This window comes from Elephas maximus, chromosome 14 (genome assembly GCF_024166365.1).
Source record: "Elephas maximus indicus isolate mEleMax1 chromosome 14, mEleMax1 primary haplotype, whole genome shotgun sequence".
Lineage (NCBI taxonomy): Eukaryota > Metazoa > Chordata > Mammalia > Proboscidea > Elephantidae > Elephas > Elephas maximus.
In genome coordinates this window covers 99389249-99413896 of record NC_064832.1, presented here as the reverse complement: position 1 = coordinate 99413896, position 24648 = coordinate 99389249, and the positions used below count along the sequence as shown (strand labels likewise).

Below are 24648 nucleotides of genomic sequence, written 5' to 3'. Positions count from 1 at the left end.
TCTTCCTAGTCTGTCTTAGTCTGGAAGCTCCACTGAAACCTGCCCACCAAGGGTGACCCTGCTGGTATTTGAAATACCAGGGGCAGAGCTTCCAGCGTCACAGCAACACACAAGCCACCACAGCACGACAAACTGACAGACGTGTGATGGCAAAAATGCCTAGGACCCACCAAAGTCACAATGCAGCCCGATAGTATGTGAGAAGTGTTTTTTTCCTGTATACAGTTGTTGTGAAATCTCCTCCTTTAATTCAACAGTTTATATGTCTTTCTCCTTGTCTTTCACCACACAGAGCTGTGTGTACTGGGGGACCACACACGTCCTCAGCCACGTGGAGCCGTGGGCACTGGGGGGCCGCACACGTCCTCTGCCACACGGAGCCATGGGCACTGGGGGACCGCACACGTCCTCAGCCACACGGAGCCGTGGGCACTGGGGGACTGCACATGTCCTCAGCCACATGGAGCCGTGGGCACTGGGGGGGCTGTACACGTCCTCCACCACACGGAGCCATGGGCACTGGGGGATTGCACACATCCCCTACCATCCAGAGCTGTGGGTACTGGGGGATTGTACATATAAGTATGCTGATGTCCTCTACCATCCAGAGCTGTTGATTTTTACATGGACCCTGTGATCCTGGAAAACAGCAATGGTTAAAGGAATCCCCCCACCTTTGTGTTCAGGAAAACAGCTCACTGCCAAAAACCACCCTTCCCATGTGACTTAGATAAGACTTAGGGATGCCTCCTTGTTACCTGTGACAAGGCCACACCAAAAACAAACAGACAAAGAAACCCACCGCCACTGAGTTTATTCCAACTCATAGTTACCCTGTAGGACAGAGCAGAACTGCTCCATAGGGTTTCCAAGACTGTAATATTTATGGAAGCCAATTGCAACATATTTCTCCTGAGGAGTGGCTGGTGGGTTTGACCTGCTGACCTTTTGGTTAGCAGTCGAGCACTTTAGCCACTGCTCCACCAGTCCCTCCAAATTCCATATCTTGCCTCATAAGTGCATAACTGAACTGCTTGTCCCCACTTAGCACTCAGAGACAAAATGCGTGCTCATTAAACTTTGGTGAAGCTTCTTTCCTTCTTGGAAGTGCCTGCACTTTGTCCTCCCTCAACCTCAGCCAACACACCACCCCTTTCTGGGAGCCCCTCACGGAGAACAGGTTGGCTTCAGCGCAAACCGTTCTGATTTTCTATCTGATGACATCACCTGCTCATCCCACTTGCCCACACCTGGGTTTTTTCTACTCTTAAGCCCCCCAGAAACCAAACTCTTTTCACTTAAGTCCATTTTGATTCATAGTGACCCCATGTGACAGAGCAGAACTTCCTATAGCATTTTCTAGGCTTAATCTTTACAGGAGGAGATCACCAGGTCTTTCTCCCATGGAATTGTTGGTAGGTTCGAACATCCAACCTTTTCCTTAGCAGCTAAGTGCTTAACCATTGCACCACCAGAGCTCCGTTGTTTACTCCCAGTCACTGTAAAAGAAACATGCCTTTTTTCCCCCTAACTGAGATGCTTGCAGATCTGCGGTCAGGGTATTCTCCCAATTGTAGTCCCTGTCCCCATTATTATGTGGTGAAACCCAGAAGAGCCAGAACTCGGCAGTTCTGCCTTGTTTTTCCGGATCTCACAAGTTCCCTGCCTTTGACAGGGTGCAGCCTCGCTTTTCTATGGCTCATTTTAGGGGAAAACATTTGAGCGTTCCTTCTCTGACAGGTTTCTGCCTTACACAGGTTTTACTGTAATAGTCCTTTTCCTTTTCCCCTTTTCTCTCTGAAGAACATTTATCCTTATCAAAATCTGGATTTGTCTAAATATAAAACCTAAAAAGATGAAGGGCATGGAAGAAAAAATAGAGACAACACTAGGGGCCCTAATATATGGCATAAAGAGAATGCAAACCGTAACTAACAATGCACAAACACCAGAAGACAGACTAGATAAATGGGAGCGCCTAAAAATTAACACTTAAGCTTATCGAAAGACTTCACCAAAACAGTAAAAGGAGACCCTGGAGACTGGGAAAAAAATTTTGGCCATGACACATCTGACAAGGGTCCAATCTCTAAATTTAATCTATAGAATACTTCAACAACTCAACAACAAAAAGACAAATAATCCAATTGAAAAAAGGGGAAAGGATGTGAACAGACACTTTACCAAAGAAGGCATTCGGGTGGCTAACAGGCACATGAGGAAATGCTCGTGACCATTAGCCTTTAGAGAAATGCAAATCAAAACTACAATAGGACACCATCTCACCCCAACATTACTGTGGCACGAATCAAAAAACCCAGAAAATAACAAACGTTGGAGAGGTTGCGGGGAGATTGGAACTCTTATGCACTGCTGGTAGGAGTGCAAAATGTACAACCACTGTGGAAAATGGTGTGGTGCCTCCTTAAAAGGCTAGAAATAGAAGTACCATGTGATCCTGCAATCCCACTCCTAGGAATATACCCTAGAGAAATAAGAGCTGTCACACGAATAGACATATGCACACCCATGTTCACTGCAGCACTGTTCACAACAGCAAAAAGATGGAAACAACCTAAGTGCCCATCAACAGATGAGTGGATAAACAAACTATGGTACATACACACAGTGGGATACCACGCAATGATAAAGAACAACGATGAATCCGTGAAACATTTCTCAACATGGATGAACCTGGAGGGCATTATGCTGAATGAAATAAGTCAATCACAAAAGGACAAATACTGTATGAGACCACTATTATAAAAACTTATGAAAAGGTTTACACACAGAAAAAAACAAAATGTTTGATGGTTATGAATATGGGGAGAGATGGGGGTGAGGAAATCACAAACTAGATAAGTGTTAACTTTGGTGAAGTGAAAGAAAACACAAAGTATAGGGGAAGTCAGCACAACTTGTCATGGAGGTTTCCTAGACACACCCAAACACCTAGAGGAACCCGAGTTATTGGGGCTGAGGGCCGGGGACCATGGTCTCGGGGGACATCTAGCTTAATTAGCATAACATAGTTCATAAAGAAAATATTCTACATCCTACTTTGGTGAGTAGCGTCTGGGGTCTTAAAAGCTTGTGAGCAGCTGTCTAAGCTATATCCATTGGTCCCATCCTGTCTGGAGCCAAGGAGAATGAAGAAAACCAAAGACACTAGGACAATACTAATCTAAAGGGCTAACGGAACACACGAACCACAGCCTCCACCAGCCTGAGCCCAAAAGAACTGGATGGTGCCCGGCTACCACCACCAACGGCTCTGATAGGGATCACAATAGAGGGTCCTGGATAGAATGACAGAAAAATGTAGAACACAGTTCGAATTCATGAAAAAGAAAAAAAACAGACTTACTGGTTTGACAGAGACTGGAGGAACTCCTGAGACTGTGGCCCCCGGACACCCAGCTAACTCAGAACTGAAGCTACTCCCAGAGTCCACCTTTCAGCCAAAGATTAGACAACCTATAAAACAAACAGTAACACATGTGAGGAACATGCTTCTTAGTTCAATCAAGTATATGAGACGAAATAGGCAACACCTACCCAAAAGTAATGATGAAAAGGCAGGAAGGGACAGGAAAACTGCATGAATGGACATGGGGAACCCAAGGTAGAAAGTGCTGACACATCTTTGGGATTGCAACCAGTGTCACAAAACAAATTGTACATAAGCTTTTAAATGAGAAACTAATTTGTGCTATAAACTTTCACCTAAAAAAAAAAGCACAATAAAATTAAAAAATAAACCTGGATATGTGTTTTGTTTGACGCGTGTGGGCACTGGAGGCCAGTTCACTGCTGGCATCACCTCTGAGGTTTGGCACTCGTTGACATTGATACATCATAGCAGACTACTGGGATTATCACACTTGGTGATCTGGGGTAAAATGTTTAGAAACTACACCCACTTATGACAGAAATTAGCTGCAGTCTTTGTTTTTTGGTCACCATAGTCTTGCGCCGAATCTTCTATTCCCATGGTGGAGAAAGTGGAGAAGGGAGTAAGACTGTAAAGAGAGGCTGCAGCTGGACAGATTTTCAGTCTTTCAGGGTGTCTCCTTTCTTCTTGTTCCCTAAAGCATTTGGATTAGTGACTGTCAGCATCAGTCCGGAGGATGCTCCTGCTCTTTCTGGGCAGACCACCTCTGCATAGAGACCAGGGGGAAAGGGTTGGAGGTTGACAGTGGCACGTGCTGGTTATCTCTTTCTGCCCCGAGCAGTGTGGGCACAAGTTACTTTTTATTGTACAGAGCATTTGAAATTTAAAGACAAACTGTATTTTTTTTGTCAGCAAAGTTTTACTGTCAAGACTCAAAGTTCCCTTTGGGCCTTGAAGCTGACCAAAGACTGAGATTCTAGGCTGTCTTCTCCTTCTCTTTCCTAGAGCAATGAGACTAGGGCTTGGGCCTTAGTAACCAGAGGGGTTTAGTTAAAGAGACGTGCTTAGGGACCAGAGAAGATGCGTGCGTAGGCAGTTACATGTGAACCGTTACCCCATTGTTGTGGTTGGGTGTTGTCGATTCTGACTCATAGCGACCCCATGTGACAGAGGAGAACTGCCTTGTAGGGTTTCCTAGGCCGTCATCTTATGGAAGCAGATCGCAGGTCTTTCCCCTACAGAGCAGCTGGGTGGGTTCAAACCACCAGCCTCCTGGTTAGCAGCCGAAACCTTCACCACTGCAGGACCAGGCTCCTTAGTGTCCCAGCAGCAGGGCAGTGAGCATCCAAGCCTCAAGTCGGGTACACTGGGCTCAGATTCATCTAAGGAGTGTTACACAGTAACTCTGAGCCTAGGTTCCCCCGTCCATAAAAGAGCTAACTAGTTAATTGTTTTAATAAGAACGAAATTAGTATACGTCAAGTGTAATGTGCTGCACACGTAGTAAACACTTGATAAGTGGAAGTTATTAAACAGACTTCAGAGTTCACGGGCAAAAGACGTAAAAGTGGACAGGAAGTAGGCTGTGAGGCTAGTTCTTTGTTGTTGTGACAGTAAAACCTGTGAAAGCTGGAACATGTGTTAGGTGGAAACCTGTCAGAGATGGAAAACACAAATGTTTCCACTAAAACAAGCAATAGAAAAGTGGCAAGACTGTGCCCCGTGAGAGGTGGAAAACTCATGAGACCCAGAAAAATGAAGCAGTCCTGTCGACTTCTGCACTCAGAGTTTCACTGTATATATGGGTACTTCAGGGTGCAAGGAAAGAAACATGTTCCTGATCTTGCCTCTGTGGGGTTTACTATAAAGATACTTGAGGAAGTACCAGAGAGTGAGGGGAGTGAGGAAGAACAGGGATCACGGTGGTCGGCGTGAGGCCTGGCTGTGTGGTGATCCAGTGGGTGTCTTTGCCCTTCAGTCTGAAACCTATCTAACGGAGAAAACTTTCCCTTCTCCTTGTTCTGTAGTGCTGGTAAAGTCAAGTAACAGGGCCAGGCTGAGCTGACTGATACTAGTTTATTGAATAAATGAGAGTTGATGTGGTGATCTTGATTTTTCCCCCTTTTCACTCAGGTGGTGAATGGAAAACCCGTTATGAGACACAACTTGAACTGAACAATCAGCTAGAAAAGCAAATTGTTTCTCTTGAAGAGAAAATGGAAAAAATTCGTGGAAACCCTTCAGGTTCAAAAGCAATCTATTTATGTTTTACCAGTTGAGTTAAAGCTGCCAAGACATCACTCGCTCCTGTTTCCTTTGTTGTAGACAGACTGTCTTCTATCCGTGTCTATGAACGAATGCCAGTGGTAAGTAAGAGATGGCTAGAAAAACGGTAATTGGAGGAAATGGGGTACTTTTTCTTTTTCCAGGTAGACTGTAAGCAGCAGTTGAAGACAGTTCATGCAGAGCTTTTCCTAGGATGTGAGGAATTCTGTGGCCAGGCCTTCAGCTTGACCTCCCCCGTAAACCTGGGCTGGGATGTGATGCAGGAATACGTGGCACAAACAAAACACAGTGCAAGAGCGAAAATCTCAATAGGCTGGAAATTGTCAATCGCTTGCGACGTGAAAGAGCCTGTTTAACACAGAAATGCATTCTAATACACAGGAAAAATACGTTTTCATTCTAGCTTCTCTGGAATATATGTGTGTACTTACACATACACACACGCATGCACATGTAATCGGTATATGTGCATGTATATGTGTGTAGACAGACATGTAAATACAGTGAACCTGTGACAGCAGAACTCATGGGCCTGCGTTGTTTTTCCGGGTACCACAGTTTTCCACCTCTGACACGTGCGGTCTGACCATTTCTCTATTGCTCGTTTTAGTGGAAAATACCTGAGTGTTCCTCCTCTGACAGGTTTTGCCTTATACAGGTTCCAGCTTTCACAGGTTTTACTGTATGCACGTATCTATATGTATCCAGTATGTACATGCTGACATGTCTCTATAAAACCCGACATCAGAGAACCCATAAACTACCTTCAGTACGAAGCCTCGTGCTGACCCACCTACCATTCCCTCTGGTTGCCCTGGGTGACGCGTGTCCCCCTTTGAAAGTAAACCCTGATAAACAACTTAACCTCATATGACGTCTTAGATTTTACAAAGCACATTTACTTACTTGTCATTCAGTGAAATACTTATGTTTTCAATGTAGAGAAGGTCCAGAGTACAACTTACACTGGGCCCGGAGCATGGCTCTCTCTCCAGCCTCTCTCCGGTGTTTATTTCAAGAATACTGAAAGACTTGGAAATCTTATAAAAAGAAAAAGAAAATAAATCAAGGCTTCTTTTTTAGGGAAACAAAAACACAGTACTTAGCTGAGTAGAGTTTATATACTATGTAAGTCTGTTTTATAAAAACAGTAATAACTTGTCTTTAAATGAATATATATAGCCTGCAAATTAATTTCATGTGTGTTATCTCAGTCTTGCAACAAATTCATGAGAAAAAATTTAATATGATTCCTTTTAATACACATGACGCTAAAGAGATGAAGTCATCTCCTCAAAATCACGGAGCCTGGAGGTGTGGACCCGATTCTCACCTTCTGAGTTGCCTGCGCCCATTTAACTGCCATGCTACACCGTCAACCCCTCTACGCTCCTGACGAGAAATAGCTAAGCTAACCGCTGTACTCACAGAGGTACTGAGACCCAGAGGGTGTACGGATATTGCCCTTTGAATAACTGCAAACCTTTAATGAAAATACAGGGAAATCTTACATTTTTGCTAAGGCATGAACTGGGGAGAAATAAGCCTTTCCGCACACCTCTCTCTCTGTTATTTTCAGCTCAGAAACATCCTTAATTCTCTAACTGGGAAGTCAGGAAAATAACATTGCTTTTTTTTTTTTTTTTAATTAGAAAAACTGGAACGATTTTTTTTCTTTCCCTCTTTCATGGAGTCAGATCCCCCTCTTGTGTCATTTAGAAATTACAGTTAGGTCTGTTTTAAGCTTAATGCTTTTTCTTATCTGTAGGTAGGATTTTTAAACTACCTACAGAACATAAAGTACAAGATAATACCTGCAGAATATAAAATGTTTTGCATACATGCTTCTTGGTGACTACCCTCATTGGTAGCTCAGGAAATTGAGTGTCACTAGTTATGTGGAAAAGGAGCCCTGGTGGTGCAGTGGGTAAGAGCCATAGCAAGCTACGGCTGCTAACTGAAAGGTCGGCGGTTCAAATCTACCAGTCGCTCCTTGGAAACCCTGTGAATCGGTCCTACTCTGTCCTGGAGGGTTGATGAGTTGGAATCGACTCGATGGCAGTGGGGTGTACTGATCATGGACAATTAAATCATAATTATTATGTTTCCTTCATACACATCTTTCAAACTTTTATGGAGGTGAAGTTCACACAACATAAAGTCTAACCACTTTAAGGTGGCATTTAGTGCATTCCCCATGTGGCGCAGCCACCAACTTTATCTGGTCCCAAACCATGTTCTTCACCCCGGAAGGAAACCTGGCAGGTGCTAGCTCTTGTCCCTGATTTCCTCTTCCTCCCTGCCCCGGCAGCCACCAGGCTGCATCCAGTCTCTGTGGATTTATCTGTTCCAGACATTTCATATACATGGAATCTTACATTGTGTCGGCTTTGTGTCGGCTTCTTTCACTAAGCACAGTGTTTCGAGGTTCGCCATGTCCTTATGGCAGAGTAATACGCCCTTGTGTGTATGCACCACTCATGGTGTGCCCACTCAACCATTGATGGGCGTATGCATTTTCAGGGCTGTGTTATATTCCACTTATTGGATATGCGATGTCCAGTTAATTTTATCTTCAGGGTGATATTATAAGTTATTTCTAGTTTAATCCATAGAGGATAATGTGGCAAACAACTGTATACTCTACTATTAATAAATCTTCATGTTTTTGTCAATTTTTTAATTCAATTTTTTACAAAAAAAAATAATTTATAGATGGAATCAAGGTTACCTTTTCTCCCCCTTCCCTTTGTGCCTTCATAGGCAAGTACTGTTGTAGATTTGGTGTCTGTCATTCCAGTTTATTTGTTAATATCTTTCTACACATTTTTTGTGTCTAAAATGCATATAAAATATCATACTGTACATATAATTCATTTCAACATTTAAAAATCTATCCATATTTTTTAATATGTAAATTTTATCTGCTGTGTAATATTTCTGTATGTATACAGGTAGTCCCTGATTTACAATGGGGTTCTGTTCTGTCAGCTCCATCATAAGTTGGTTCTGATATAAGTTGGATGCCTCTTTTTTGAAAATTTTCATTATTACTGCCTTTATTATCAGGATCTTTATAGAGGCAATTTGTGAACATCTGAGAATGAGCACATCGGCAAACTGTGTGCTACCGCACTGTATGTAGTACGTATTACTGACAATGAGGTGTATCAGAAAAACTCGACAGCAGACAGTCGTTTAGTGCAGCTCCTCGTGACTCCAATATGTCCTAGGTTGGGGACTGCCTGTATATCCTAATTTATCTGTTCCCCTATTTATGCACATTGTGGACTTTTCAAAACCTTCACTGCTGCAGGCATGGCCAGGGTGAGCGTATTCACACAGCCTCTGCTACAAACTCAAAGTGTTGCACAGGTTTGGCAGACTTTTCTGTGCTGGGCTAGATAATAACTCTTTTTGGCTTTACGAGCCATTACTTTCCATTGCTGCTACTCAGGTCTGCTGCTGTAGCTTGCTTGGAAGCAGCCATGCACAGCACCTAGTAAGGAGGTGTGGCTGTATTCTCATGAAACGTGGTTTATAAAAACAGGAAAGCGGCTGTATTTGGCCCTGGGGCTGTAGTTTGTTGACCCCTGCTTTAGGGCAGTGGACCTCAAACTTTAGTTGTGGCAGAATCACCTGGGAAACCCCAGTTCATTGAGGATCTCCCTATTTTTCACTGATGCTCTGCTTTACCAACCATGATGTCCTTTTCTAGGATTGATCCTTCCTGATGATGGGTCCAAAGTCAGCATCCTCACTGCTAAGGAGCGTGCTGGCTGTTGTCCCTCTCTATCTAGAAACGGGACTTTTGGAATGAGACTGTCCTTGTTCAGATTCAGACTGTGGGACACTGGGGGAATGACTTCATCTCTTTGAGGCCTACTGTCCTCATCTGTAAAATGGGGTTAATTAAGCTGTCTTGCAAGGTTGTTGTGAAGATCAGTAGAGATACATAAAGCAAATAGCATAGTGCCTGGCATTGTAAACACCTTTAGTTCCCTTTTCTGCTTCCCTTAATAAAGGAGAAGTAAAATGTCATTAAAACTAGTCTGTTGTAAAATTAACCTCAATCCAGCTGGAAGGAAAAAGGGCAAGACCAAAGCCCAGAGTCGTGAGATTTGTTTTTACTCATTCATATGTGCTGTTATATAAGTTGCAAATTTCCTGGTACCTTCTTAAAACTAGTGGTAGAATTTTGGGGTTGCTAGTCACCCGTTGCCATCGAGTCGGTTCCCAGTCGTAGTGACCCTATAGGACAGATTAGAGCTGCCCTGTAGGGTTTTCAAGGCTGTAATCTTTATGGAAGCAGTCTGCTACATCTTTCTTCTGCCTAGCTGGCTGGTGGGCTCGAACTGCCAACCTTTCAGGTAGCAGCCAAGCACTACCAGGGCTCCAGGGTTGTTAGTTCCTTTTGAGAAAGCAGGGGCTTCAGCAGGGATTTAACCTCTCTTCCCTTGAGCTAGCTGGGTATATATTTTCTAGCTCTGTCAGCTCTGTCTACATCTACCAGAAGAAGGGAAACTCTAAGAGTTTTCCGTCTTAGAACGTCCAGGTGCATCCAGCAAAGACCTGCAGCCATTCACTGGAAGACGAACCTCTGTTTTAAGCAAGCCAAATAACTTTAACAGGTGAGGGTGGCTAGACCATTGTCTCTGATGAGCAGTAGCTGTTCTCGGGTCTGGCTGGGCGCCCCAGGTTTCTCCGTGACTCTCGGGTCTGTCTGGGCGCCCCAGGTTTCTCCGTGACTCTCGGGTCTGTCTGGGCGCCCCAGGTTTCTCCGTGACTCTCGGGTCTGTCTGGGCGCCCCAGGCTTCTCCGTGACTCTCGGGTCTGTCTGGGCGCCCCAGGCTTCTCCGTGACTCTCGGGTCTGTCTGGGCGCCCCAGGCTTCTCCGTGACTCTCGGGTCTGTCTGGGCGCCCCAGGCTTCTCCGTGACTCTCGGGTCTGTCTGGGCGCCCCAGGCTTCTCCGTGACTCTCGGGTCTGTCTGGGCGCCCCAGGCTTCTCCGTGACTCTCGGGTCTGTCTGGGCGCCCCAGGCTTCTCCGTGACTCTCGGGTCTGTCTGGGCGCCCCAGGCTTCTCCGTGACTCTCGGGTCTGTCTGGGCGCCCCAGGCTTCTCCGTGACTCTCGGGTCTGTCTGGGCGCCCCAGGCTTCTCCATGACTCTCAAGTCAGGATGGGACGCTAAGGACTCAGCTGAGCTCCTTGTCAGAACTCGGTGGCTCCGGGGTACAGCCCCACAGCTGACCCCCGACAGGATCGAGGGTAATACTTCAGTGCTTTCTGCCACTACTGGCCTTTGGTGCTGCGTGTCTTCTTTCAGGTCAGCCTGGTTCCGCACACTCAAGCTGTGTCCTGTGGTCCTATACCACCCTCACCATTGTTGTACGTTTGAGGCCCCCACAGGCAAGATGATTGGCCCATGTGTGTCCCTACTTCCCTGTACCATCCAGCACCACCAGGTCCTTAGCTGCTTGCTGGTCCGTATATGTACTTGTGGCTGTTTAATTCTCAAACTGTGTAAGACCCACCTGGAGCATTTACTGTGTGTATTCTGAGGCTTCCCCCTAGTGATACTTATTACTAGGTCTGAGGTGAGACCTGGACTGTGTATTTTTTTATCAGGCATACCAGTAGTTTCGATTGCAGAGTACAGTTTGAGAAAAACAGATTTAGGGGACCTATACCCCTCAGAAAGGAGCCCTGGTGGAGCAGTGGTTAAGTGCTCGGCTGCTAACCCAAAGATCAGTGGTTCTAACCCACCCAGCGGCTCCAGCAGACTCTCCTCTGTCAAGCAGATGCATAAGACACAGGCAAGCTTGCATCTGAGGCCAACAGGATGGCGAAGGCACGGGCGGGAAGGTATCAAAACACAGAAGCCTTGTTTAGGGAAATGTTAGTCTCACCCCGAACATTCTCTGGAGGACTCTTGGTCAGTTTGCAGAAAAGTCATTCACAAGAAGAAACAATTTGCTGAAATTCAACTTTGTTAATATGTTCTTATGATAGGAAGTTCTTTACTGAGCAATGTTCAATTCAACTTTGTTAATATGTTCTTATGATAGGAAGTTCTTTACTGAGCAATGTTCAATTCAACTTTGTTAATATGTTCTTATGATAGGAAGTTCTTTACTGAGCAATGTTCAATTCAACTTTGTTAATATGTTCTTATGACAGGAAGTTCTTTACTGAGCAATGTTCAATTCAACTTTGTTAATATGTTCTTGTGACAGGAAGTTCTTTACTGAGATGCTCAATTCAACTTTGTTAATATGTTCTTGTGACAGGAAGTTCTTTACTGAGATGCTCAATTCAACTTTGTTAATATGTTCTTATGACAGGAAGTTCTTTACTGAGCAATGTTCAATTCAACTTTGTTAATATGTTCTTGTGACAGGAAGTTCTTTACTGAGATGCTCAATTCAAATTTGTTAATATGTTCTTATGACAGGAAGTTCTTTACTGAGATGCTCAATTCAACTTTGTTAATATGTTCTTGTGACAGGAAGTTCTTTACTGAGATGCTCAATTCAACTTTGTTAATATGTTCTTAGGACAGGAAGTTCTTTACTGAGCAATGTTCAATTCAACTTTGTTAATATGTTCTTGTGACAGGAAGTTCTTTACTGAGATGCTCAATTCAACTTTGTTAATATGTTCTTATGACAGGAAGTTCTTTACTGAGATGCTCAATTCAACTTTGTTAATATGTTCTTATGACAGGAAGTTCTTTACTGAGATGCTCAATTCAACTTTGTTAATATGTTCTTATGACAGGAAGTTCTTTACTGAGCAATGTTCAATTCAACTTTGTTAATATGTTCTTGTGACAGGAAGTTCTTTACTGAGATGCTCAATTCAACTTTGTTAATATGTTCTTATGACAGGAAGTTCTTTACTGAGATGCTCAATTCAACTTTGTTAATATGTTCTTATGACAGGAAGTTCTTTACTGAGCAATGTTCAATTCAACTTTGTTAATATGTTCTTGTGACAGGAAGTTCTTTACTGAGATGCTCAATTCAACTTTGTTAATATGTTCTTATGACAGGAAGTTCTTTACTGAGATGCTCAATTCAACTTTGTTAATATGTTCTTGTGACAGGAAGTTCTTTACTGAGATGCTCAATTCAACTTTGTTAATATGTTCTTAGGACAGGAAGTTCTTTACTGAGCAATGTTCAATTCAACTTTGTTAATATGTTCTTGTGACAGGAAGTTCTTTACTGAGATGCTCAATTCAACTTTGTTAATATGTTCTTATGACAGGAAGTTCTTTACTGAGCAATGTTCAATTCAACTTTGTTAATATGTTCTTATGACAGGAAGTTCTTTACTGAGATGCTCAATTCAACTTTGTTAATATGTTCTTATGACAGGAAGTTCTTTACTGAGATGTTCAATTCAACTTTGTTAATATGTTCTTATGACAGGAAGTTCTTTACTGAGCAATGTTCAATTCAACTTTGTTAATATGTTCTTGTGACAGGAAGTTCTTTACTGAGATGCTCAATTCAACTTTGTTAATATGTTCTTATGACAGGAAGTTCTTTACTGAGCAATGTTCAATTCAACTTTGTTAATATGTTCTTATGACAGGAAGTTCTTTACTGAGATGCTCAATTCAACTTTGTTAATATGTTCTTATGACAGGAAGTTCTTTACTGAGATGTTCAATTCAACTTTGTTAATATGTTCTTATGACAGGAAGTTCTTTACTGAGCAATGTTCAATTCAACTTTGTTAATATGTTCTTGTGACAGGAAGTTCTTTACTGAGATGTTCAATTCAACTTTGTTAATATGTTCTTATGACAGGAAGTTCTTTACTGAGATGCTCAATTCAACTTTGTTAATATGTTCTTATGACAGGAAGTTCTTTACTGAGCAATGTTCAATTCAACTTTGTTAATATGTTCTTATGACAGGAAGTTCTTTACTGAGATGCTCAATTCAACTTTGTTAATATGTTCTTGTGACAGGAAGTTCTTTACTGAGATGCTCAATTCAACTTTGTTAATATGTTCTTATGACAGGAAGTTCTTTACTGAGCAATGTTCAATTCAACTTTGTTAATATGTTCTTATGACAGGAAGTTCTTTACTGAGCAATGTTCAATTCAACTTTGTTAATATGTTCTTATGACAGGAAGTTCTTTACTGAGATGCTCAATTCAACTTTGTCAATATGTTCTTATGACAGGAAGTTCTTTACTGAGCAATGTTCAATTCAACTTTGTTAATATGTTCTTATGACAGGAATTTCTTTACTGAGATGCTCAATTCAACTTTGTTAATATGTTCTTATGATAGGAAGTTCTTTACTGAGCAATGTTCAATTCAACTTTGTTAATATGTTCTTATGACAGGAAGTTCTTTACTGAGATGTTCAATTCAACTTTGTTAATATGTTCTTATGACAGGAAGTTCTTTACTGAGCAATGTTCAATTCAACTTTGTTAATATGTTCTTAGGACAGGAAGTTCTTTACTGAGCAATGTTCAATTCAACTTTGTTAATATGTTCTTATGACAGGAATTTCTTTACTGAGATGCTCAATTCAACTTTGTTAATATGTTCTTATGACAGGAAGTTCTTTACTGAGCAATGTTCAATTCAACTTTGTTAATATGTTCTTATGACAGGAAGTTCTTTACTGAGATGTTCAATTCAACTTTGTTAATATGTTTTTATGACAGGAAGTTCTTTACTGAGATGTTCAATTCAACTTTGTTAATATGTTCTTATGACAGGAAGTTCTTTACTGAGCAATGTTCAATTCAACTTTGTTAATATGTTCTTATGACAGGAAGTTCTTTACTGAGATGCTCAATTCAACTTTGTTAATATGTTCTTATGACAGGAAGTTCTTTACTGAGCAATGTTCAATTCAACTGTGTTAATATGTTCTTATGACAGGAAGTTCTTTACTGAGCAATGTTCAATTCAACTTTGTTAATATGTTCTTGTGACAGGAAGTTCTTTACTGAGATGCTCAATTCAACTTTGTTAATATGTTCTTATGACAGGAAGTTCTTTACTGAGCAATGTTCAATTCAACTTTGTTAATATGTTCTTGTGACAGGAAGTTCTTTACTGAGATGCTCAATTCGCTTCGAGCCGAGACTCACGGAAACAGATGAACATTTAGTATCATCACTGAAAAATGTAATCAGAAAAAGTATATTGAAGGTAGAAACTCATGAAGAATTTTCCCTAAAGTGAGTTTTTTGAGCAAAAAAGTACGACTTTATTTGCATGTTTTTATATGATCTTAAGATGCTTTATAAACTCACAAATTAAAAATAAAAGTGAGGAGGCGGAGCCATGACGGCGGGATAGACAGACGCTTCTGTCGAGCCCTCTTTACAACCTAGACCCAAAAAACCAGTGAAACAAGTATATTTGTGACAAGCTGGGCACCCTGAGCATTGAAGGCAAGCTTAGAGAACGAACTGAGGGGCAGGGGAAGGAAGAGACCATTCAGAAGCGGAGAGGAGTTACCGGACCTGAATCACAAGGAGCCCTCAGGCACCATTCCTGGAGCAGCAGCAGCTGAGGGCTGGTCCTAGCATTTGGCCGCAGTTTCCTCAGGGAGAAGCAGCAGCCACCCAGCCCACTCACACCTCCGGGACCTGAGCAGAAGGGCTCTCTCTGCAAAAGCTAAGTACCTGCGTATATTTTACCGTGTCCCCCCCCCCCCAAGTCGGCTTCAGCGGCTGAACCCCTGGGCCTGAGATAGACCCTGGTGAGCACCTGGAGCCGTCCTCCCAGCCTTGGGGAAGGAAAAAATTTGCAACTGGGGAGAAAAGATAATTTGCTAGCTCCATTAACTGGGGGATCTCAGGACAGAAGCAGCTCCTGTCCAGGCATAAACTGTCCGTGGACCTTGAGCACCTTTCCCTTCTGCATGGACCTGTGTGGGCCAATTTTGGGGGAATAGGCCCTTGTTGGTAAACTCCAAACATTTCAGCGGTGTGGTGGAGAGGTGGGTGTTTGACGTTTGACATTGCTTTGCCTATTAAACAAGGTCCTCACCTACCCACATCAGGGACCTAAGGACTGGTAGCTCCACTCAGGTCACCCAGCCACCCATGATAGGGGTCTAAAGATAACTGGTACCTCCAGTCCTTACAACCAAAAACTTTGGGTGCCCATGGTCCCTCTGCAGAACCCATACACCAGCACAGTCTAGGGAACAGAGACGCATTTTCCTTAGAGAAACTTGGGGGTCGGTTCTCAGCCCCCTGCCTTGTTCAGAGCATGACCCCCTGCTGCAATCAGATATGGGTATATATGCCAATCACCCCGCCCCTCTAAGACTGTAGGACAGAGTCTGTACCACACACTGGATGATCAGCTACCTAGAAACCTGAGCTGAATTCATACAAGAAAACTGGATGGACTCCTAGACTGATATACCTGATAACAGCTCTAGCCAGCTGGGGACAGGACACCAGAGCTCCAAAGGCGAAAATAATCAAGCTAGCTCACTCAAGCAACCCATAGGGGTATACCAAAACAAAACAAAGCAAGCAGCTATGACACAGTAAGCAAGCTTAAACTAATACAGATGGCTTGGAGACAACAGTCAATATCAAGTCACATAAAGAAACAGGCCATGATCACCTCAACAGGCTCTCAAAACAAAGAATCCAGGGATCTTCTAGATGAAAGTGCATTCCTGGAATTACCAGATGCAGAATACAAAAGTTTAATATACAGAACTCTTCAAGACATCAGGAAGGAAATGAGGCAATATGCAGAACAAGCCAAGGAACACACAGATAAAGCAACTGAACAACTCAGAAAGATTATTCAGGAACATAATGAAAAGTTTAGTAAGCTGGAAAAATCCACAGACAGACAGCAATCAGAAATTCAGAAGATTAACAATAAAATTAAAGAATTAGATAACTCAGTAGAAAGTCAGAGGAGCAGAATTGAGCAAGTAGAAGCTAGAATTTCTGAACTCAAAGATAAATCACATGGCACTAATATATTTGAAGAAAAATCAGATAAAAGAATTAAAAAAAATGAAGAAACCTTAAGAATCACATGGGACTCTATCAAGAGAAATAACCTACGAGTGACTGGAGTCCAAGAACAGGGAGGCATAACAGAAAATACAGAGAAAATTGTTGAGGATTTGTTGGCAGAAAACTTCCCTGATATTGTGAAAGATGAGAAGATATCTATCCAAGATGTTCATTGAACTCCACATAAGGTAGATCTTAAAAGAAAGTCACCAAGACATATTATAATCAAGCTTGCCAAAACCAAAGATAAGGAGACAATTATAAGAGCAGCGAGGAATAAAAGAAAAGTCACCTACAAGGGAGAGCCAATAAGAATAAGCTCGGACTACTTGGCAGAAACCATGCAGGCAAGAAGGCAATGGGATGACAAATTTAAAAAACTGAAGGAGAAAAAATTGCCTGCCAAGAATCATATATCTATCAAAACTGTCTCTTAAATACGAAGGTGAAATTAAGACATTTCCAGATAAACACAAGTTGAGGGAATTCGTAAAAACCAAACCTAAACTACAAGAAATACTAAAGGAAGTTCTTTGGTTAGAAAATCAATAATATCAGGTATCGACCCAAGACTAGAACACTGTGCAGAGCAACCAGAAGCTAACCCAGACAGGGAAATCCCAAAAAAAACACAAAGCAATATTTAAAAAAAAAAAAAAAAAAAAACCAACAGAGGGTAATGGCAATGTTATTATATAAAAGAAGACAACATTAAGATAATAAAGAAGGACTAAGAAATGTAATCATACACCTTCCATATGGAGATGAATATACGGCGATACAAAGAAATAAAAGTTAGTTATAAATTTAGAAAAATAAGGGTAAATAATAAGGTAGCCACAAAGGAGACAAACTATCCTACTCATCAAAATAAAATACAAGGGAAAAATACAGACTCAGCAGAAACAAAATTAACAACAACAAATACGAGGAAAAAACGATATATAAAGAAAATCTACTCAGCACATAAAATCAAGTGGGAAAAAGGAGCTGTCAACACACAAAAAAAGACATCAAAATGATAGCACTAAATTCATACCTATCCATAATTACCCTGAATGTAAATGGACTAAATGCACCAATAAAGAGACAGAGAGTGGCAGAATGGATTAAAAAACACAATCCGTCGATATGCTGGCTGCAAGAGACACACTTTAGACTTAGAGACACAAACTAAAGCTCAAAGGATGGAAAAAAAAAATATATCAAGCAAACAACAATCAAAAAAGAGCAGGAGTGGCAATATTAATTTCTGACAAAATAGACTTTAAAGTTGAATCCATCATAAAGGATAAGGAAGGACACTATATAATGATTAAAGGGACAATACACCAAGAAGATATAACTATGTTAAATATTTATGCACCCAATGACAGGGCTGCAAGATACATAAAACAACTCTATCAGCATTGAAAAGTGAGATAGACAGCTCCACAATAATAGCAGGAGACTTCAATACACCACTTTCGGTGAAGGACAGGACATCAACAAAGAAGCTCAATAAAGACGCGGAAGATCTAAATGCCACAATCAACCAACTTGACCTCATAGACATATACAGAACACTCCACCCAACAGCAACCAAGTATAATTTCTTTTCTAGTGCACATGGAACATTCTCTAGAATAGACCACATATTAGGTCATAAAGCAAGCCTTAGCAGAATCCAAAACATTGAAATATTACAAAGCATCTTCTCTGACCATAAGGCCATAAAAGTGGAAATCAATAACAGGAAAAGCAGGGAAAAGAAATCAAACACTAGGAAACTGAACAATACCCAGCTCAAAAAAGGCTGGATTATAGAAGACATTAAGGATGGAACAAAGAAACTCAGAGAATCCAATGAGAATGAAAACACTTCCCATCAGAACCTTTGGGACACAGCAAAAGTGGTGCTCAGAGGGCAATTTATGTCAATAAATGCACACATCCAAAGAGAAGAAAAGGCCAAAATCAAAGAACTATCCCTACAACTTGAACAAATAGAAAGAGAGCAACAAAAGAAACCCTCAGGCACCAGAAGAAAACAAATAATAAAAATTAGAGCTGAACTAAATGAAATAGAAAACAGAAAAACAACTGAAAGAATTAACAAGACCCAAAGCTGGTTCTTTGAAAAAGTCAACAAAATTGATAAACCATTGGCCAAACTGACAAAAGAAAAACAGGAGAGGAAGCAAAAAACCCGAATAAGAAATGAGATGGGCAATATTACAACAGACCCAACTGAAATTAAAAGAATCATATCAGGTTACTATGAAAAACTATACTCAAACAACTTTGAAAACCTAGAAGAAATGGATGAATTCCTAGAAACACACTACCTACCTAAACTAACACAAACAGAGGTAAAAAACAGAGGTAGAACAACTAAATAGATGCATACCAAAAGAAGAGATTGAAAAGGTAATCAAAAAACTCCCAACAAAAAAAGCCCTGGTCCAGATGGCTTCACTGCAGAGTTCTACCAAACTTTCAGAGAAGAGTTAACACCACTACTACGAAGGTATTTCAGAGCATAGAAAGGATGGAATACTACCAAATTTATTCTATGAAGCCACCATATCCCTGATACCAAAACCAGGGAAAGACACCACAAGAAAAGAAAATTATAGACCTATATCCCTCATGAATGTAGATGCAAAAATCCTCAACAAAATTCTGGCCAATAGAATTCAACAACATATCCAAAAAATAATTCACCATGACCAAGTGGGATTCATACCAGGTATGCAGGGATGGTTCAACATTAGAAAAACAATTACTGTAATCCACCACATAAATAAAAGACAAGAATCACATGATTTTATCAAATGATGCAGAAAAGGCATTTGACAAAGTTCAACACTCGTTCATGATAAAAACTCTCAGCAAAATAGGAATAGAAGGAAAATTCCTCAACACAATAAAGGGCATTTGTACAAAGCCAACAGCCAACATCACCCTAAATGGAGAGAGCCTGAAAACTTTCCCACTGAGATCGGGAACCAGACAAGGATGCCCTTTATCACCACTCTTATTCAACATTGTACTCGAAGTCCTAGCTGGAGCAATTAGGCTAGATAAAGAAATAAAGGGCATCCAGATTGGCAAGGAAAAAGTAAAAGTATCTCTATTTGCAGATGACATGACCTTATACACAGAAAACCCTAAGGAATCCTCCAGAAAACTACTGAAACTAATAGAAGAGTTCAGCATAGAGTTCAGCATGGGGATACAAGATAAACATACAAAAATCAGTGGGATTCCTCTACACCAACAAAAAGAACATCGAAGAGGAAATCACCAAATCAATGCCATTTACAGTAGCCCCCAAGAAGATAAAATACTTAGGAATAAATCTTACCAGAGACGTAAAAGACTTATACAAAGAAAACTACAGTACACTTCTGCAAGAAACCAAAAGAGACTTAGATAAGTGGAAGAACATAACTTGCTCATGGACAGGAACACTTAACATTATAAAAATGTCTATTCTACCAAAAATGATCTATACATTTAATGCAATTCTGATCCAAATTCCAATGACATTGTCTAATGAGATGGAGAAACAAATCACCAATTTCATTTGGAAGGGAAAGAGGCCCTGGATAAATAAGGCATTACCGAAAAAGAAGAACAAAGGCCTTACTTCACCTGATTTTAGAACCTATTATACCACCACAGTCGTCAAAACAGCCTGGTACTGGTACAACAACAGATACATGGACCAATGGAAAAGAACTGAGAATCCAGACATAAATCCATCCACATATGAGCAGCTGATATTTGACAAAGGCCCTAAAACAGTTAAATGGGGAAGAGACAGTCTTTTTAACAAATGGTGCTGGGTTAACTGGATATCCATCTGCAAAAAAAAAGAAACAAGACCCATACCTCACTCCATGCACAAAATCTAACTAAAAATGGATCAAAGACCTAAATATAAAATCTAAAACGATAAAGATCATGGAAGAAAAAATAGGGACAACGTTAGGAGCCCTAATACATGGCATAAACAGTATACAAAACGTTATTAAGAATGCAGAAGAAAAACTAGATAACTGGGAGCACCTAAAAATCAAACACTTATTGCTCATCCAAAGACTTCACCAAAAGAGTAAAAAGATTACGTACAGACTGGGAAAAAGTTTTTAGCTATGACATTTCTGATCAGCGCCTGATCTCTAAAATCTACATGATACTGCAAAAACTCAACTGCAAAAAGACAAATAACCCAATTAAAAAATGGGGAAAAGATATGAACAGACACTTCACTAAAGAAGACATTCAGGTAGCTAACAGATACATGAGGAAATGTTCACGATCATTAGCCATTAGAGAAATGCAGATCAAAACTACAATGAGATTTCATCTCACTCCAACAAGGCTGGCATTAATCCAAAAAACACAAAATACTAAATATTGGAGAGGCTGTAGAGAGATTGGAACACTTCTACTCTGCTGGTGGGAATGTAAAATGGTACAACCACTTTGGAAATCGATTTGGCTCTTCCTTAAAAAGCTAGAAATAGAACTACCATACCATCCAGCAATCCCACTCCTTGGAATATATCCTAGAGAAATAAGAGCCTTTACACAAACAGATATATGCACACCCATGTTTATTACAGCACTGTTTACAATAGCAAAAAGATGGAAGCAACCAAGGTGCCCATCAATGGATGAATGGCTAAATAAATTATGGTATATTCACACAATGGAATACTATGCATTGATAAAGAACAGTGAGGAATCTGTGAAATATTTCATAATATGGAGGAACCTGGAAGGCATGACGCTGAGTGAAATTAGTCAGTTGCAAAAGGACAAATATTGTATAAGACCACTAGTATAAGAACTTGAGAAATAGTTTAAACTGAGAAGAAAACATTCTTTTGTGGTTACAAGAGGTGGGAGGGAGGGAGAGTGGGAGAGGGATATTCACTAATTAGATAGTAGATAAGAACTACTTTAGGTGAAGGGAAAGACAACACACAGTACAGGGGAGGTCAGCACAATTGGACTAAACCAAAAGCAAAGAAGTTCCCTGAATAAACTGAATGCTTCGAAGGCCAGCGTAGCAGGGGCAGGCGTCTGGGGACCATGGTTTCAGGGGACATCTAAGTCAATTGGCATAATAAAATCTTTTAAGAAAACATTCTGCATCCCACTTTGAAGAGTGGCGTCTGGGGTCTTAAATGCTAGCAAGCAGCCATCTAAGATGCATCAATTGGTCCCAACCCACCTGGATCAAAGGAGAATGAAGAACACCAAGGACACACATGGCGATTACGAGCCCAAGAGACAGAAAGGGCCACATGAACCAGTGACTACATCATCCTGAGACCAGAAGAACTAGATGGTGCCCGGCTACAACCGATGACTGCCCTGACAGGGAACACAACAGAGAACCCCTGAGGGAGCAGGAGAGCAGTGGGATGCAGATCCCAAATTCTCATAAGACCAGACTTAATGGTCTGACTGAGACTGGAAGGACGCCGGTGGTCATGGCCCCCAGGCCTTCTGTTGCCCCAGGACAGGAACCATTCCCAAAGCCAACTCTTCAGACATGGATTAGACTGGACAATGGGTTGGAGAGGGATGCTGGTGAGGAGTGAGCTTCTTGGATCAGGTGGACAGTTGAGACTATGTTGGCATCTCCTGCCTGGAGGGAAGATGAGAGGGTGGAGGGTGTTAGAAGGTGGCGAAAAGGACACGAAAAGAGAGAGTGGAGGGAGAGAGCGGGCTGTCTCATTAGGAAGAGAGTAATTGGGAGTGTGTAGCAAGGTGTATATGGGTTTTTGTGTGAGAGACTGACTTGATTTGTAAACTTTCACTTAAAGCACAATAAAAATTATTTTAAAAAATAAAAATGAGGCCATTTGTACTTTTTTTTTAAGGGTTAGGGTTAAAATTATCGTGCTAGTGTCAGGTTAAGAGCTAGATTAGGGTTAGGTGTTTGGTTATGGTGAAGGTTGGGGTTAGGGTTAAAGTTAGGGTTAGTTTAGGGTTAGAGTTAGTGCTAAGTTTGGTTTATGGTTAGAGTTTGGTTTAGATTTAGTGTTAGCCCTAGCTTCAAGTTAGATTTAGGATGAGGGTAAAACAAGTTTTTGATACATGGGCAAGTTTGGAATCCTAGGTAAATTGATCATTCTGCAAATTAGTCCTTCAGTAAATTGACTTTTTGAAACACTGATTTTTGGTTATTTGTCTGTTTCTTCTTAAACGCATTGCAGTTTTCCGTAGGACATTGCCCTGTTTGCAGAAGAGGCTCGAGGGAAGGGCTGGTTTGAGTCTCAACATCCTTTTAAGCTCCAGGGCAGTTCTCTTCACACACACCTGGTCCTTCACAGAAGCAAGACTCCCTATAGCTCCTCTGCCTTGGTCCACTGTTTGTTCCCTGTCCTGACTTCCAGCCTTGTTACTCCTTGTCCTAGTCTTGCCTTTTCTTTGTGCTGAGGCTCCAGACCATTTTCCTGGCTGTGACATTCATTTCCCTCCTTTACTGTGATCCAGGCTCCACTTTTAGTTAGGCTGTCTCAGGTGGCCCTACACACACCCAGCCCTGTTTGGACCTTCCTGGGACCCAGCGTCTCATAGCAGCGCTCGCTCAGCTGTGGTCCTGCTGGGCTCGCTCTGGTCGTTTTCACCTACAGAACACATCAGAGATTTTAATGTCAAGAGTATTTATATTTAGAACCTGATAATCTGGCATTACAATGAGTGGTCCTAGAGCACTGTTAAAGAGCCTTGGTGGTGCAAAGGTTAAGCCCTCGGCTGCCAGCCTAAAGGTTGGCAGTTTAACCCACCCAGCGGTTCTGCGGGAGAAAGACCTGGTGATCCGCGCTCCTGTAAAGATTACAGCCTAGCAAACCCCATGGGGCAGTTCTGCTCTGTCACATGGGGTCGCTGCGAGTCGGAATCAACTCGATGGCACCCAGCAACAGCAGAGCACTGCTGCCATCTGTAAGTGTATTTGTGATTGAAGTGATGTATCAGCCATATAGGGAAAGGATTAGGGAAGGGATTCGGATTCAAGAGTGTGGTATAAACAAAGCAAGAAGTGGAATTCCCAGCAGCCACGTGGCTGGCGGCCCACCTGTAGCCTCCATTTGGGAGGGCCTGCGTCCTGAGGATTTCTGTCCCAGACATCACCAGGCTGGGTTCTTCCAGAGGTCAGGATGGTCAGTTTGGAGCCAGGTATAGCCTTGGGATCGCAGAGGGTTGAGTTGGCTTAAAGAGATTTTGTATAGAAATCTAATACCAGCGTTTTCCACCAGGGGGCACTAGGCACTTACGCGTGTGATGCTGTTTTTCCATTGTTGCTTTTTCCTTCATTGAAGATTGCTGCTTATCTACGAGCTGTGATTAATTATGGAGCCCCGGTGGCGCAGTGGTTAAGAGCTCAGCTAATAACCGAAAGGTCGGCAGTTCAAATCCACCAGCCGCTCCTTGGAAACCCTGTGGGCTGTTCTACCCTGTCCTGTAGGGTCACTATGAGTTGGAGTTGACTGGATGACAGTGGGTTTGATTAATTATATGCTTATGTTTTCATCCTGTGAGCGTACAGTGGATTTCTCTGGTAGCTTTTATATGTTCTTCAGTATAGCAATTACCGTTGTTTGAAAAATAAATAGGTGGCTGATAAAGGGACTACTTTTGTTTTTAAAGCCTAAAAACCCACTGCCATCAAGTCAATTCCAACTCACAGAGACCCTAAGTGTATTTTATTTCAAGGAGCCCTAGGGTGCCATGGTTAAGTGCCCGGCTGCTAAATGAAAGGTCAGCAGTTGGAACCCACCACTGGCTCCTCCAGGGAAGGACCGGCTGATCTGCTCCCCTAAGGATTACAGCCCAGGAGCCCCTACGGGGCACTTCCACTGTCACGTGGGGTCGCCAGGAGTCGGAATTGATTCGACAGCAACAGGTATATTTTATTTCAG

The 24648-nt window shown here is 41.8% G+C and overlaps 1 protein-coding gene across 1 annotated transcript in view; it reads left to right on the top strand.

Annotated features, from left to right (window-relative positions):
- The window catches only part of CCDC169 (coiled-coil domain containing 169), a 76216-nt gene that overhangs the window by 13248 nt on the left and 38320 nt on the right, over positions 1-24648 (top strand). Inside the window, exons 3-4 of the mRNA XM_049853279.1 lie at positions 5528-5638; positions 5720-5760. Coding sequence (XP_049709236.1) covers positions 5528-5638; positions 5720-5760 — 152 coding nt within the window. The remainder of the gene's footprint in view (positions 1-5527; positions 5639-5719; positions 5761-24648) is intronic.